The sequence below is a fragment of the Acartia tonsa genome, chromosome 1, assembly GCF_053477335.1.
Source record: "Acartia tonsa isolate MP-2025a chromosome 1, ASM5347733v1, whole genome shotgun sequence".
NCBI classification, from domain to species: Eukaryota; Metazoa; Arthropoda; class Copepoda; order Calanoida; family Acartiidae; genus Acartia; species Acartia tonsa.
In genome coordinates this window covers 26,606,646-26,622,936 of record NC_137260.1, presented here as the reverse complement: position 1 = coordinate 26,622,936, position 16,291 = coordinate 26,606,646, and the positions used below count along the sequence as shown (strand labels likewise).

The window sequence follows — 16,291 nt, the reverse complement described above, 5'->3', positions numbered from 1 at the left end:
TCAGTTAAAAATGAGAAAAAGTGTTTATAGACAAAATACATATTTTGCTTTTTTAAATTATAATTTATGATAAATTAGCCACAAATAAGATACTCAACTAAAGAAATAGTAAGAGTATTTACTGTTTTTAAGTAAACATAAAGTTTTGCCTGATAGCTACTAAAATGTGTTAATTTTTTGTCGATTAATAAAGATAAATTATGCTCTAAATTCAAGTCATTGTCAACTTTTTATTCTGTTTTCGTAAATGAACAAGGATGTCAATATGTCCTGAAAGTTTCTTTAGGAATAGAAAATCCAACTATTAAAATGTAATCTGCAAATAAAAAGTATCATTTTGAACAAGGATGACAACATCCATAAAAGCGAAGTTAAATAAATGAGACAGACAAACGAACAGTGACATATATAAACAAACAATGCATTTAATAGTCAACAAGATCTAAAAGTATGAACAAAAATTTTGTGTAAATCTATTTCAAAATTACTTGAAATTAGGATGCAAGGACATTTTATTTGTGAAGGACAGACAATTAAAATGTTATATAAAGTAGCTACGATACAAAAAGTTGTTAAACATGTGTTTTGTTAATATTTATCAATGGTGTTGAGAGAATATTTACTAAATTTTACATTTATTTATATCTGTATCTGTCAATAGCCTTATGTTTTACAATTTACTTTATTGTTTGTATTATGACTTTTGTATTATAATTATCCTAATAAAAAAGTAACAGAATTTTAATCCGTGTGTGTACCGAAGGATCTTGCTAACCGATAAAACGATATTGTTATCTTGTACAATAAACCTTCTGATAGGTTTATAACTAATTAACAAGATGTCTATGTGTCCTTCTGTATAGAATCATCTTTCTAACCGATGAACCGATAGGGTTCTCCTTTACAATATAGCTCCTTATAGGTCCTAAGAAGGTTTGTAATTATTTCGAGGGAGGGTACCACCAAAAGTAATCGACTCTTTAAAAAAATTACCACCCCCAAAATTTTTTGGCTGTAGCCAGTAGTAACAAAGAAAATTTTATTAAAAAACTAAATTTTGAATACAAAAAACTTAAAGTTAAGGAAAAACAAATATGAGCTTAGCTTATACTAAATACATCAATTAGTGTAAACATATGTATATTGATGGAGCAATTTGCATGAAAATATAGGTAGGCAAATGTGGCAATAACATCTTTTATTGCAGCCTTTAAATTTGCAACATTTGCATAACAAAATAACAAAATTCTTAATCATTCATCACCCCAGATTCTAGCTCAAGACCCTCTCTCTCATTCTTGTTTTTTTTAGAAGCTAACCTACTCTAAAATTCACTTTGCCTGTTCGTTGTATATAAATGTATTTTACTCGAGTCGGCTCTTTTTAAAAAATATACGACTGTTTTTTATGGAGATCGAGAAGAGGTCAGTAAGTCTATACACAATTCCATGTAACTTGTTTTTATTAACTTGTGCTACGTTACTTAGAGACGATGTCATCCTTATCTACATATATATTTTTTAATTTCTACTTCGTTTCTTTCTTGTGTTTTTAATTATTCTCAATTTAAACCAAATTTCTATTCTATTCCCATCCACTTTTCCATCTCAAAACAGGGAGCAATCTCAAAAACATAACATTTTATATTTTCCATACTTTAAAGTTTAAGTCGATTAAAATCAATCTTTCCCCCCCCCTATTTTTTTATTCTGGTTTTCTTGGAAGGGAACACAGAAATTAGATTTAATTTTAAATAAATTTTTTAAACAAAAATTTAATCATTATTTGTTTATGTATATTAAATTTCTTTTTAGTGACAGCAAAAAAATTATTAGTATTTCCATATGTAAATCGAATGTCATCAATAAAAAGTAATAATAGATGATGTATTATCGACAGTGAAAAAAGGGTCTACAACTTCCTTGTTACAAAAAACTCGTTGAATGAATTGATTTGAAATTATTGGTTTTTTTTTAATTTGAAATCTGAGACACTTTTCTTTACATCTTGACGCAATTTTGCAACAAATCATTTTTCACAGAAAACAAGAAAAACTCTTAATTCTTGATAACAATAGATGAAGAAAAGGTTGCTAATTTGTTTAATTTTATTCTTTCTATTCTTAAATAAAATTGACGCCAATAAAATATAGAATTGCATGTTTTATAATTTAAACAAAAGTTGCCATTTCTAATTACCATTAAACATTAAGCAACTTACCATTTTAAAACTTATTTCCACAAATAAAAATCTTGTTTTAAAAAAAAAATCACGATGTTTTCACTTCAGAAATATTCATTTCAATTTCACTTTAATTCTTAAAGTATATTAGACTTAATATTTATCATTTATTTTTCATAAAATCAATTAAAATATATATTCTATTTTTATTTTAACAAAAATAAGCACTGTCTTTTAATCAACTTGAATGCAAAGGGTCCGTAAAACCACTAGTAACTTGAAGCTAAATCTTGAATAAACATTTGCCCCGTTTTATTTGGAAAGGGGAGGGGGGGTGTGGAGGGGCTTCAAGATCTCCCTTCAAGCATCAAATCTTAAGTTTCGTGCGAGTGTGACTTGAAAAAATGAAGATTTTACGAAGTCCTGAATGTTGGGCGGTAACGTCGTGGCAGTCCGTAGAAATTTTTGGGGAGCCCAAAAATGTGTGACCCTTCTACGGGACAGTACAACGAGAATTCACAAATCAACAAATCCCAGCACGGTACAAGTTTGGATTAAAACAAGGGCAGCAAAAATTTTATTGCTGTATTAAAAAGTAAAAAAAAACTGGGATTAAGAGATATTTAAGCATAAAAACGATGCAATTTATTGCTAATAATTTGACAAATTTAGATTTATAATTATATATAGTGCTACTAATTGGACAGTAAGGCTATTTATATACTTATTTCAAAATATTATTTAAATGTTACAATCTTACATCTTTAACTTTTCTCCTCAGACATTGAATTTTTAAAAAATTGAAATAGAATATAAATCTAAATTCTGTTTGTTAGTTGTTTGATTCCCCTATGTACCCTTTCTTTATACCTGATGAAAATTTAAATTGATATGATTTAAAAATAAACAACTTTTTTTGGCAAAAATTTCTAATATTTCTAAGTTTTTAAAACACATTGCTTTTCTTTATTCCTGATTTATACCAGGGAGGCAGGGACAATGGGCTTTTTATTACACGAGTCCCCAAAGTTTTATTTTTTCTTCTTATTCGTTGGCTTACAACTTTGGCTGAATTCAGATTGATTGGGTTATTAAGTTAAATCGGCCATTGTCTTATTCCATAATATCCCTGATTTGAACGCAACAAAGCTAGGCTGATTATTATTCTAATAAAAACCTGATCAAAATCTTAAGATGAAGAGATTTCAGTTTGGTCTACAGTTCAAACTTAAACTTTTTTACACATGAATTTATGTATTTACATACCTATTATATAAAGTAGTACGCTTATCTTAAGCATATTTCAATATTTAATGAATTTATTGAGTTTTCCTTTTAAGGGATGCTCCAAATATGTCCCTGGATGGTTTAGGATATTTTATTTTTAGATTTAAGGCTTGGGATAGTTTTAGGCTATCTTTCTGCCCCTTGTTTTGCTTACCCCTTTTAATAAAGAGGCCCTTATTGCTAGGGGCGCAACCGCTTTTTATGTATATAAAAAGTTAACTTACAAACAAAATATCACTTTTACATAACAATTCTGATATTATAAAATGTTTCAAGCATTTTAATTCTTTTTATATGCCAATGTAAAATATTATAAAATAAATAATTATATTTAAAGGAAAAATCAAAAGTTAATCGCATGTAGAAAGAAAAACACTCCAGCCCTAGAAAATAACTTTTTCTCTTTACTATAAAAATAGAATTCAAGGTGGTTGGTTTATCTCTAGGGGCGTGACAGCTTGTAAAACTTAAGACATTGAACATACATTTATGCAGAGTATAAGTTGTTATGCAAGCTTAGTGTTATGTTTGCTCACCCTCTCAGTAGTAATGTTTGGTTTAACAGCTTCAACAATTCTTTTATAAACAATCAAAAAACCTCCGACTCATTTTCTATCTTAACTTTGCTTAGCTTGCTACACCAAAATTTTCAAGTATCTGCAGAGAAAAAGAAATAAGTAAGCAAAATCAAAATTTAAGTTAAATTTTGAAATTATACATACAATGTGTATATGTTTATATATTTGTCTGTAGCTAAAGATATCGTAAACTGCTGGTCTGAATTAATTGTACTTAAAGTTGCATAAATTTCTTTGGGTGGTTGTAGGCTATTTTTCTGATTTCCTACGTAATCTGCGAAGCAATTTGTTATTTATTTTTCTAAATTTGAAAACCTTTATAAATTTGTTAACCTTACCTTGAATAATTTGATAGGATAGAATAATAGTTCATTTAAGGAGAGGACTTATTTCTACAGCCAAGCTAAGGTGTTTTGTATGCATATATGCAACAATATAAACACAATGTTTCATATGCTTAAGAGCATTCTATTTGTTTTGGAAAAAACATTCACACTGTTTCATAAAATCAAGGATGATCACGTCCAATTGCAGCAAAGTCATTTGATTATGATAATTAATTGTACATTTATGACATGATTAGTAGCATTATTAATGAAGTAGTACAACATGTCTTCGTTTAAACACAAATACTTTTCAATAACGTTCTAATGAGTTTTGTGTGTGTGTGTGTCGCCCAAGATCTCGTAAACCTCTGAATCGATCGTTTTATAATTAGCAGACCAAGGCAGGTTTTAGGCAATTTAACGGGGTTGAATCCCCCCCCCCCCCCCTAAATAGATATGACCCCATGATAAAAAGACAGAAATGTAAGGATTACATCCTCTTTAAGAAATGTCGCTAGCAATTCAAACATTAAATTTGTGTATTTCCAGGTAAGAAAATAAATGTAATCTTTTGATTATATACCTAACTTCTTTCAATGAAAATATTTTGAATGTTTGAAAGTAAGTAAAAAGTAAGAAAATAAAAGAAGATATTAATGATCCCATCCTCATTTTTCAAGGCAAAATTACAACAACAACAAAAAGTTTGGAATGAACTTAACCTTAGAGCAAATACTATTTTATTTGAAAGGTTTTGTGATTTTCGGAATTTCAATAATTTTTTTAGTTATCAGTCTATAATACAAAGTAGCTTGATGTCTGTCTGTCTGTCCGTCCGTCTGAAGCTTAAGATCTCGGTAACCACTGAAATGATTGGATTCTACTCTTCAGGGTATATACCTATCGGTCCTGTGGTGGTTTTTTGCTATTTTCTTGGGGGGTGGTGTCATGTACACTAATGTATGTACACTTTCAGGCCACCAAATTTGGAGAAGAACAGAGGCTGCCTGCGGCTCACTGCGGCAGACATCATAATTTCGCGGTTGCAAATAGCAAACTACAGATTTTCATTTTTCAGACCGCTTAATTATAATGTCTGCCGGCTCTTTGGAAAACTAAGCTGTCCAGAATTAATATCCAGGTACAGCTTAGTTCTTCAAATCATTAACCTTTCCACCTTCCCTATTAACAAATAATGTAATTGGGGGGAGGATAGGACAATAGCTTAGGCCGGGTGAAGTTTAGGTTTCCACCAAATTTCCCAAAATATAACTCTATTTCTTTAGGCCTAACATCAAGATCTTCCAATATTTCCAGACTCCATTAAATGCCCCGAGGCCCCGCCTGGAGACCCTAACCGTACTCCCGTCCTGGCCCCCTGCACCCTTTGGATAACCTCTGGTGAGATTGGATAAATTTGATCATCCCTGCATTACAGACCCAGGTAGTTCATTATTGCAAAAGCTGCTCTATAACTAGCCAATCTGTAAGTCTTAAGCCTCAAGGGGGATACAGCATCCTTCCCGCACATTGATGTTTACAGACTGTTAATTCTGTACAGCTGCTGAGGTGCTTTACAACTAAGTGCCACCCACCCATAGGACAACTCCTTGTCCTCTTATTTAACAATAACTGTTAAGTAAGCCGAACCTATTTTTCTCCCTACCCATAGGACAACTCCTTGTCCTCTTATTTAACAATATAGCTGTTAAATAATCCGTACCTGTTTCCCCCCTACCCCTTTTCATCTCCCTGATAGCTTGCGGTCCCTGCCATACTGCGCCATATTAAAGACAAAAAAAATTCGGTGAAGGTTCTCCCCTCATCATTTATTTGTTGTAAGAACACAAAAATATAAAAACACCAAAAAAAAAAAAATATAAGCTAAAGAGAGATTATAATTTAAATAAATAAATTAACAATAGCATTCAGTGGTCAATGAAGGAGATTTTTCTCACTAAACCGCCCGGAGCAATTACACGCTCAAGGCATAACACCCTCTATCATCCATCTAACTCACACCCCACCCCTTCTCACACCAAACGTTCACAATCCGACTCTGCGACTGTTGCGAGTCGTCGGCCTAAAACCGTCAGAGTTTTAGCCAAAAAACATAAACTCAACACCCCGTTTGAATTACGCGCCAAAAAACTCCTTAAAACAAAAAAAGCGCTACTTCAACGGCAAAAACCGGTTGACCGCAACTCTAGGCCCGTCGTTTCCTCACGCAGGCCCAGCGTTAGTCGCACCCCCCCAGGCCAAAACAGCCACCACCGTAGCCCATCCCCGTCACCTATCCGAGGATTCCCTACACCCCCTGCAGCTCCCCAACTACTTGCAGCCCCCCACTTACCCTCCTCACCTGTTGATCCACTGGTAGCTTTTCCCGTTATACATCCGTATAACGGCCTTTCACCACAAACCCCCACAACCCCTACAGATACTGAAGAGTTTGAGCTAGCCCCACAGCAACTAGATTGGGATAATTATTCCCCCATACCATCCTTCCAAAAATCAGCTTCAATTCTTGAAGAAGCTTTGGAACAACTCTATTCTGAAGATTTACAGAAAGAGGTTCAGGACGAGGTTTTTTATAACCCTGAACAGTTCCCATTACACGACCACCTCCCAGGCTCCGCTTATAACGCTTCCACATCGACACACAATATTAGTGTCGATCTATCTGCGCTTGATACAGCACAAACCCCAACCATGACTGATGAGGCAACCAAACTCATCATCGAATGCGATGTGTGCATGATGATAGACGAAGACTGTCAGAGCATCATAAATAACCCTGACAGGTTTAGCATTGAAAAGCTAGACAATAGTCTATCATTGTTGGAAGAAAAAGCCTCGTCAATTCGCCACATCATAGCTTTCTTTCGCAACAGCCCAGACCCAAGGGTCACCGAAGCTGACATGAACAAAGCGTTACAACTACGTATAGCCATGCGCTCAAAAATCGAGTTCATTCATGAACATCGTACATCACGTTTGAAAGCTCAACCGATTACGACGACTGCTGCTCCAGCAGTACCTCTCTCTACTTGCTCTGACGACTCGACTACCACTTCAGCAGTCGGATCCGAGGCAGGTACCTTACCATGCGATGGCCAAGTAATTGTGCCTCCAGCAGTTACGACTCAGGCCACAGCTGTTCCTGCTGCAACTATGCTCCAGCAAACAGCTCCCATCCCCAACCGCATAAATCCTACGACATATGCGGTAAAACAAGCAAGGGTAAAACAAAAAAGGGACCCCTTGCTTGTTGAGCTCGACGATCTCTGCGAAAAGTTCGGCGACCTTAAAACGACCGAAGTTAAGCAGTTAGGTCAGTTCAATAAACTTAATGCTCAATTCAAAGAGCTACTCGAAAAGGCACAGCGTTCCTTACATAAAGCCAAAACGCTTTGTGAAGACGCGATGCTTACGGACATGGAGGAAGATGCGACAGCATTGGATGCCCAGTCCACCACGCTCGAAACTGAAATATCCAGCGTGGAATCATACGTTGAACGCTTGAGGGACCGTTTCGGAGTGCCTATCTCAGGACACTCTTTCAATCAGCGTTCTTCCAACATTCCTATCCCTCACTTTTCTGGGGCCAAAACAGATAAACTTGACCTCTTTACATTCCAAAAGAAGTTCCAGATTTACATCGACTCAATGCCTTCCATAGCAGAAGTCGAAGCATTGGAGATACTGAAAGAGAAATGTCTCCAAGGCAATGCACAGATGTTGTGCTCTGCCGAAAAATCCATTAAGGCCTGTATGAAGCAGCTGTCGTTCCACTACGGCAGCAAAACCAGCATCATAGCTAAACGCAAGGCCAAAATCATGGAACTTGGACCATGCCCTAAATACAACTGGGAACAGCAGATCACATGGATGGTAAAACTCCGTTCACTGCTTGCTGACACCCAAGAATTTGCAAAAGAAAATGACGCGGAGCAAACCTTGTATCACGGCAAAACAGATATTGCCAACTCCGTGTTGAATCTTCTTAAAGGCGACTACTTTAAGGAGATGTCTAGAAAATTCATGTTGAGTGCAGACGAGCACGGGGAAGAAGACGGCCAGTATTGCTATGAACAACTTCTCCTCTTTCTTGACTCTGAGCTCCGCCAGCTACAATATCAGCTCAATCAACATGAAGGGGCATCCCTCCACACTGGCACCGCAACTTCTATCGGCAACAATGCCAACACAAACAGCGGCAGTTCCAGTAACAAACAGTCCAATCATGCTGGTAACAACCCGGGTCATAAAAATTCGAACCGGAGTAAACCAGCCTCCCAAACCTACACAGCCTCCACCTTTTCGGCCACGGAGGACCCAAAACATCGCCAAAAAGGCAGATTAGCCGACAAGTCGACTAAGACGCCCACTCCGCTCTTAGCATACACAGGTGCTGCTTCTAAGCCTGTATCGACTGATTGCGCGCTTTGTCAGAACAAACACACATATTTGTTCCAATGCCAGGTGTACATCAATACACCACACAAGGAGAAACGCCAACTCCACGGCAAGACAAAAGCCTGTCATAGGTGTCTCAGAATGGACGCCAACGTCAATTTCGACAATATTGACGAATGGTGGAACAATCACAAAAACGATTGTCGCACCACCTTTTACTGCCAAGCTGACAATTGCCAGTACGCATCCTCACACCGCGTACAAAAACACATCCTCGCCTGCTCAATTCATGTGGAGCAGAATAAAAAGAGGTTAGGCGATTTCCGCAAATCATTGCCCAAGGATGTCCCTATAACATCTGGCAACCTTCTGTTCATGGATAACATAACCATGAACCTCCAAACCGCCGACACCACACCCGACGTTTCCGACCCCAACACTTTCCCCGATGTTGCTGCTCCCGGCATCTTCATGTGCCAAAACGTCCCTGATCTCTCCGGCAACCCGTTGTTTGTATTCTATGACAGCGGTTGTGGTACAGCCGCAGTTTCAGCTTCTGCAGCGGCTAGACTAGATGCCACAGAACACAGACCTGGACCCACCCTCATGAACGTAGCAGGTGGTAAAGTCGTCCATCTTCCCTATGGCAGTGACAAGTTCACACTGCCATTAGTCGACAGTGCCATGTCCGCAACTATAATTGCTGCAAAAATGGACACGCTGACGGCTCCATTTCCTCGTTGGGACCTCAAGGAGCCTTATGGTGACCTTGTAAATCATTACAAAGGCCACGAGCTCCTCCCTACCGTTCCAGATGTCATTGGCGGAGGCCAAGTCGACATAATCCTGGGAATCAAGTACAATTACTTGTTCCCAATGCGCATCTGCTCATTGCCCTGTGGTTTATCTTTATACAGAAGCCCACTTAAGGGTATCGACGGCCACACAGGTGTACTTGGTGGCCCCCACAAGGCTTGGGCTAAAGCAGCCGAGACTGTAAACTTTGTTGGTGCTGCTCTCTTCTTCACCAACGAGCTGTCTGCCTACCGCTATACCACTGAAACACTTCTGAACAGTGGCAGGAATTGGTGCGCGGATGACTCCAAAACCGACACCTTTCCGTATCTCCGTCCAATCACTGTTGAGGAAACAACAGACGAGGACGCTTCGCTGGATGTTCATACATACAGCACCAATATTCAACACGTCAAACGACATGAACGCAAGTATCTTGAGAGTGAAGACATAGGCACTCAAGCACCTTACCGTTGCATAGCATGCCGTGGCTGCAATGACTGCAAAAACGGAGACATTTTGGAGGCAACTTCTCTGAAAGAAGAGGCCGAACAACTCCTAATAAAAAAGTCCGTCAAGTTCTTACCTGACGAACGCCGGATCGTAGCATCTCTTCCCTTCATTGCTGATCCGGTTAAGGAGTTACAACCAAACAAAAACAGGGCCCTCAAAGTTCTGGAGTCCCAGCTGCGAAAATTGCAGAAGGATCCAGAGGCCAAACTACAAGTTATGGCATCACATGACAAACTAGCATTGAATGGCTATTCATGTGACATTGATGACCTATCCCCTGAGGAACGCGCCCTTGTAGACAATCTGCCAGGAGAATACTACCTCCCTTGGCGATTCGTCACTAAAGAAAACTCTCTTTCCACTCCAGTCAGGGTTGTATTTGACGCTTCTGCGACAACCTCGTCAGGTAAAAGTCTGAACGACGTCCTAGCAAAGGGCACAAACAGACTCGAAAAAATCTTAGCTCTGGACATCAATTTCAGAGCAGGCCCACATGCTTTCGCATGCGACATACGGATGGCGTACAATCAGATTAAGTTGGATCCATCTGATTTCCGCTGGCACAAGTACTTGTGGGTTGATAGCCTTGCCCCTGGTGGCACCATCAGAACGCGCATCATGCGCACCATCATTTATGGGGTTAAACCTTCTGGCAACCAAACGGCAGAAGGTCTTGAACAGGTAGCTCAGTATGTCATGGACAACCATCCTGAACATACTGCAGGTGCCCAGGTTCTCAAAACCAAAACTTATGTTGATGATACTTCTGATTCAACAGACTCCGCAATTGAACTAGACAAAATCATTGCGGGAGTCAAATTCACTCTTGACTTAGCAGGCATGAGCGTCAAAAGCTTTGTCAAATCTTCAGCTGTACCTGAAGACACTGTGTCGAATGATGGCACACATGTTAGCTACCTCGGCTATCGATGGGCTCCACTTGCTGACACTCTCAGTCTGGACGTCAAACCTCTCTCTTTCGGTAAAACAAAACGAGGTAAAAGACCTCCACCAGTAGAAGGAAGTCTTGAAGAGGCTCTCCTACACAATTTCACAAAAAGAACAATCTTGTCGCAAGTTGCCTCTAACTTCGACCTTCTCGGACTCTGCACCCCCGTGACTGCTAAATTCAAAGCAGACTATCACGACCTCCTTTCTTACGCCACTGGTTGGGACGACGGTCTCCCAACCAAGTTGCTTCCCACATGGGTGACTAACATTGAAACGATGCAACAACTTGCGTCAGTTTCGTGCCCACGGTCCGTAATTCCGGCAAATTCTGAGCCCAAAGTTGATCTCTTAGTATCTGTTGATGCTAGTCAAAACATGGCAATCGTATGCGTGCATGTTAGGTCAAGGTCTCTCACAGGCGAGGTCACTGTCCGACTAGCTGCTGCCAAATCAAAGATTGTAACTGGTAGCACGATTCCTCGAGCAGAGCTCAGGGCAGCTGTTGTTGGCACCATTCTCGCAACAACCGTTGCCAAAAATCTCAAAAACAAGGTAGAAAAAGTCACCTATTTCACTGACTCTTCCGTTGTGTTGTCTTGGCTTCATCAAGATGCACGCCCTCTTTCTCTTGGCGTACGCAGCTGCGTCATCGAAATTCGCCGATTCTCTTCCCCAGACCAATGGCGACATGTTGAATCTGAAAACAACATAGCCGACTTGGGTACTCGTTTCCTTGCCACTATCAAGGATATCGATGCTAATTCTGAATGGCAAAACGGCAAACCCTGGATGTATCTTGATTACCAGGACATGCCAGCCCAATCCTTCCAAGATCTTAAACTATCAATGGAAGCGAAGCAGGCCGCTGCCCAAGAGGTCAGAATCCTCCACGGTGATACGAAATCACCTCAGGAAAGAACGGCAGAGATAACCAAGTTCTCGAATTATCTCTACGACCCGTGCAAACGGTCATGGCCCAAGTCTCTCCGTGTCATGGCCATTGTTCGAAAATTCTGCTTTTTCGACTTCAAATCGTACCGTAATTTGAAGGCCCCCCCTCATCCAAATCCTCAGGTCGTCCAACTTTCGGACGAAGAAATCCACAAGGCGGAGAATTACTACTTTAGACTCGCTACTAAAGAAGTGCTTAAGTTCTCCAACTCAAAGGCCCACGGCAACAATGTCGTCACTGACGATGGCATTATCAAATACAATGGTCGTATTGTCGAGGGCACTAACATAGAAGACGTTGACAATATCATGCCTGATTTGTCTCCCCTCCACTTCGTTAGACCGATAGTCGATCGGTATAGCTTAATAGCATACTCCGTTATGCTATACGCCCATCAAGAGCTTGCACTACACAGAAATGTAAATGCAACACTCTTAGAATCCAGGCACATTGCCTACATTCTTAATGGCAGAGATCTCTCCAAAGAGATCAGAGCGGCTTGCCCACATTGTCGTAGGTTCAAGGCCAAGCTTCTAGAAGCTGAAATGGGACCAATCCATCAAAACAGACTGACCATTGCTCCCCCGTTCTACTACTGCCAACTTGACCTAATGGGTCCGTTCTTAGCTCACTGTGAACATAACCACAGATCCACAGTCAAGGTTTGGGGTCTAGTCTGTAGAGACCCAGCCTCATCCGCAACGGCTTGTTATGCTATGACGAAGTATAACACTGACGCTTTTCTTCAAGCTTTCCAACGATTCGTTCATCGTTATTGCTACCCTAAAAAGGTCTTCATCGACCCAGGTGCACAGCTCATCAAGGGCGTAGCAAAATCAGAGTTTTCCATGGCTGACATCACTAAAACGCTCAATGGAAAAAGCTGCAGCATAGAGTACGAGATCGGTCCCACTGCTGCCCACAATTATCAAGGTTGCGTGGAACGCTCAATCAAAGAGATCAAAACTTTGTTCCATGCAACATTCAACGGTCTCAAGCTGGACGTCATGTCCTTTGAGACCGCCTTTTCATACATTGCCAATGAAATAAACAACATGCCAATCTGCACGGTATCCAGAACGGAGGATATAGGTCACGCAGACCTTATCACGCCTAACCGTCTGATACACGGCAGGAATAACAGGCGTGCACCCACTGGACCAATGAGGGTAGAGCAACCATCCCGCCTATTGGAACAGATGGAACGCCTCTATCAATCATGGTGGCAGATCTGGCTGTATGAACGCCTTCCAGATTACATTCCAAGACCAAAGAAATTTGGCAAAACAGGTCCACAACCAAAAGAAATGGATATCGTTGTTTTCCTCCGGTCCCCAGATGAGTTGATTGGCGATCAACTCTGGCGCCTTGGCCAGGTCCTACACCTCATCACTTCTGATGATGGTATCGTCCGTCAGGTAATTATCCGTTGGCGGAAACACTGGAAGGAAGAGTTTCATGAAACCAGAAGAAGTGTCCGGCACATTGCCATCCTGTTCTCCGAGGACGAGCTCGCGCTAATTGACCAGATCAGATCCGCGGCCTCCAAGTGTGACGAGTCTTACACTTCGGAGCAACGCAAAATAAAAACCTCCCATTAAAACCATTCCTGTAACGGGATAACACAATGCATCGCACATGAGTTACACCCGCTAAACGTTGGCTGAAATTGCCGAAGATAATAAATTTAACTTCATTTGATATGCATTTCCAAGATTTGCATTTCTAATCTTAAACCACTAATAAAGGCTGTAGTTGCCGAAGATAATAATTTTACCCTCATTGACACGCATTTCCATGATCTGCATGATTCAATTTTAAACCCACTAATAAAGGCTGTAGTTGCCGAAGATAATAATTTTAACCTCACAGACACGCATTTCCATGATATGCATTTGTGACAAATTTCTCATTCAAATAAATAAAGGCTGTAAGTGCCGAAGACATAAAAAACCTACCTATTAAATAAAGGCTGAATTGGCCCACATCCCTGAATACGGCTGTAATTGCCTTACAAACCAACAATTGATATTAATAATGTTATTATTAAATATTAAAATACAACAAAAGAAGATTCCTACTTACAGGTTCACACACCTGTTAATAACGTTAATAATCATATTATTAAATGTTAAATTATAACAAGTAAATGATGATTAATGCCCTTAATAATGTTATTATTAAATGATGAATTGCCTCTAGAAGTTTAACCCACCTACGAGGATGATGGTTCTACATCAATAACCGATAAATTGATTCCAGCCGAAGAAAACCTGGATTAGTGTTATCAAATATTAAATTTAAATGTTCTTATATAATAATCATTATTTGCCAATCTTCCTTTAGCTTTACGAATATTATAAACCATTGTAAACAATACACCCCATAAAAGCCTTCTCTTTCTCTTTTATAAACAAAATCTTTTTTTATTCCAGGATGGATTCCAACATTTCCGCCATCTCCAACAACGGCCCCGTTCTCAGCGCCCCTCTAACCAAACCGCTAGCTGTTGTTGAAAAAGATCTAAAGGAGAAGAGAAAGGAGCTGCTAGATCGACTACACCCAGGCTCCGTTACCCGAATTGAACCCGCTCTGTTCCAGAATGTCAACAACCCGGATATACGGGAGATGCTTGAAGCTGAAAATACATTATTGGAAGCTACCTTGTGCGCTCAAGAAAATATCAAAACTCTTGAAGAAAAAATTAACCAGGAACTGCACAAGATAGACGTCACTGACAACCAGGGTGGAAACTTCCTACCTAACGAGGAAGAATACGTTCAAATCCCGGCTTGGACTCTAAAAGGCACCCACTGTTCAAGTACCCGCCAGGTTAGGGAAGAGGCTCAGAAGAGAGCCCGCCTCGAAATATTATACAAACAAAAATTTCCCGAGGAGCCTAAACCCCCCCCGTGTAACATGGACAGTGAATTGACAAAGAGTATTGATAATCTCTATCAAATATTCCATGCTAGCCCAATGCCCACCTTCTTCGACAGATGGCACCAACTTGATCTGATACATGAGCTGCTTGGAAAGGATGATGTATCCGCCCCCAGATTCCAAAAAATGTACTCCCTTTACGTACAGGCGGAATACCTCAGAGGCAAGGAAGCAGCGATGGAAACCACACTCGCCCGTTTAGAGTTCCACCGTGAACAGAAGTTCTACGAATACAGAAAAAAGACTTCTGACAATATGCAAAATTCCATCAGCCAGATTCCAAAGCATAATAGTAAAATGCTCTACTGTAGAAATCAAGCTTGCCCTGACTGTAAGCACACCACCAAACCTTCTTTGAAAACCCACGGTCTCCAGAATTCTGGTTCAAGAAGGAAAAAACAAAAAGTTTCCCAGGTCAAACAGCAGGAACCCTCCACCTCAAGACAGCGTTCACGCTCCCGCTCGTCTACAAAACGGCGCTCGCCATCTAGGCGCCGTTATTCTACACGACACTATTCCCCAAAACGCCGTTCTTATTCTAGAAGGCGTTCTCCCCCGAGACAACGTTCACCTACACGACAACGGTCACCATCACCTGCTGTACGTCAAGACTACCGCCAACCAGCAGACTATGATGATAGATATGCACACAATCATATCAACACACCACAGGGTAGATACGTTCGTCACTTCCAAAGTGAGAGTCATTATGATAACACCTATGACCCCTCACGCCAGGACGGTTACGGCTATATACCTGTAACAGACCGTCTCTATTAAATCTCTATTAAAATTTTCTATTAAAGAAAAAATGTGTCGATAAATAAAATTATCATTTTTTCATCCTGTTTGTGCCGCCACAAGTTTCGTTTTTATCAATTTTATCAAATTTTTATCTAATTTCAGATAAAACCCAAACCACAATGAGTCTGCCATTCGACTTGCTGGCTAAAATTGACAAGCCCTATGACCACCACAAATACATCCTGTATGAAGTCAGAGACATCAAAGGTATGTTAGAGTCCATCCGGCGTGGTATTCATGACCACACCCGGCTGTTCCCGGAGGATGTGGTAAACCGCCGTTACCTGGACGGTTTTGCCAGGCATATCGAGTATCTCGAGGAAGAGATTGATTCATGGAGGATGTGGGCATTCAGTATGCCCCCAGAATTGGCCAGGCGCGAAGTAAGCATCCTTCGCTATGAAGTGCTTCTTCTTGCATCGAAAATGGGCCCGGCCGTTGAAGCCCAGCATTTTGCCCTCTTCCCCGTCTGGAGCCCCCCCAAAACTACAACCCCCTGGCGTCAGATCTCGTTGACTAAGGTCAATAAGTACAAAAAAGCC

The 16,291-nt window shown here is 40.1% G+C and overlaps 2 protein-coding genes across 2 annotated transcripts in view; one reads left to right on the top strand and one right to left on the bottom strand.

The window, feature by feature from the left end:
* Positions 1 to 2,458, bottom strand: part of LOC145316226 (lactadherin-like) — a 45,587-nt gene extending 43,129 nt beyond the window's left edge. The window contains exon 1 of the mRNA XM_080156605.1: positions 2,221 to 2,458. Within this exon, the coding sequence (XP_080012731.1) occupies positions 2,221 to 2,223 (3 nt within the window). The 5' untranslated portion in view covers positions 2,224 to 2,458. The remainder of the gene's footprint in view (positions 1 to 2,220) is intronic.
* Positions 2,459 to 5,525: 3,067 nt separating this feature from the next.
* Positions 5,526 to 15,725, top strand: LOC145326998 (uncharacterized). The gene is made up of 2 exons (XM_080170476.1): positions 5,526 to 5,816; positions 14,438 to 15,725. Exon 2 carries the CDS (start codon positions 14,439 to 14,441, stop codon positions 15,723 to 15,725), a length of 1,287 nt encoding a protein of 428 aa, XP_080026602.1. The 5' UTR covers positions 5,526 to 5,816; position 14,438.
* The last annotated feature ends 566 nt before the right edge of the window (positions 15,726 to 16,291 follow it).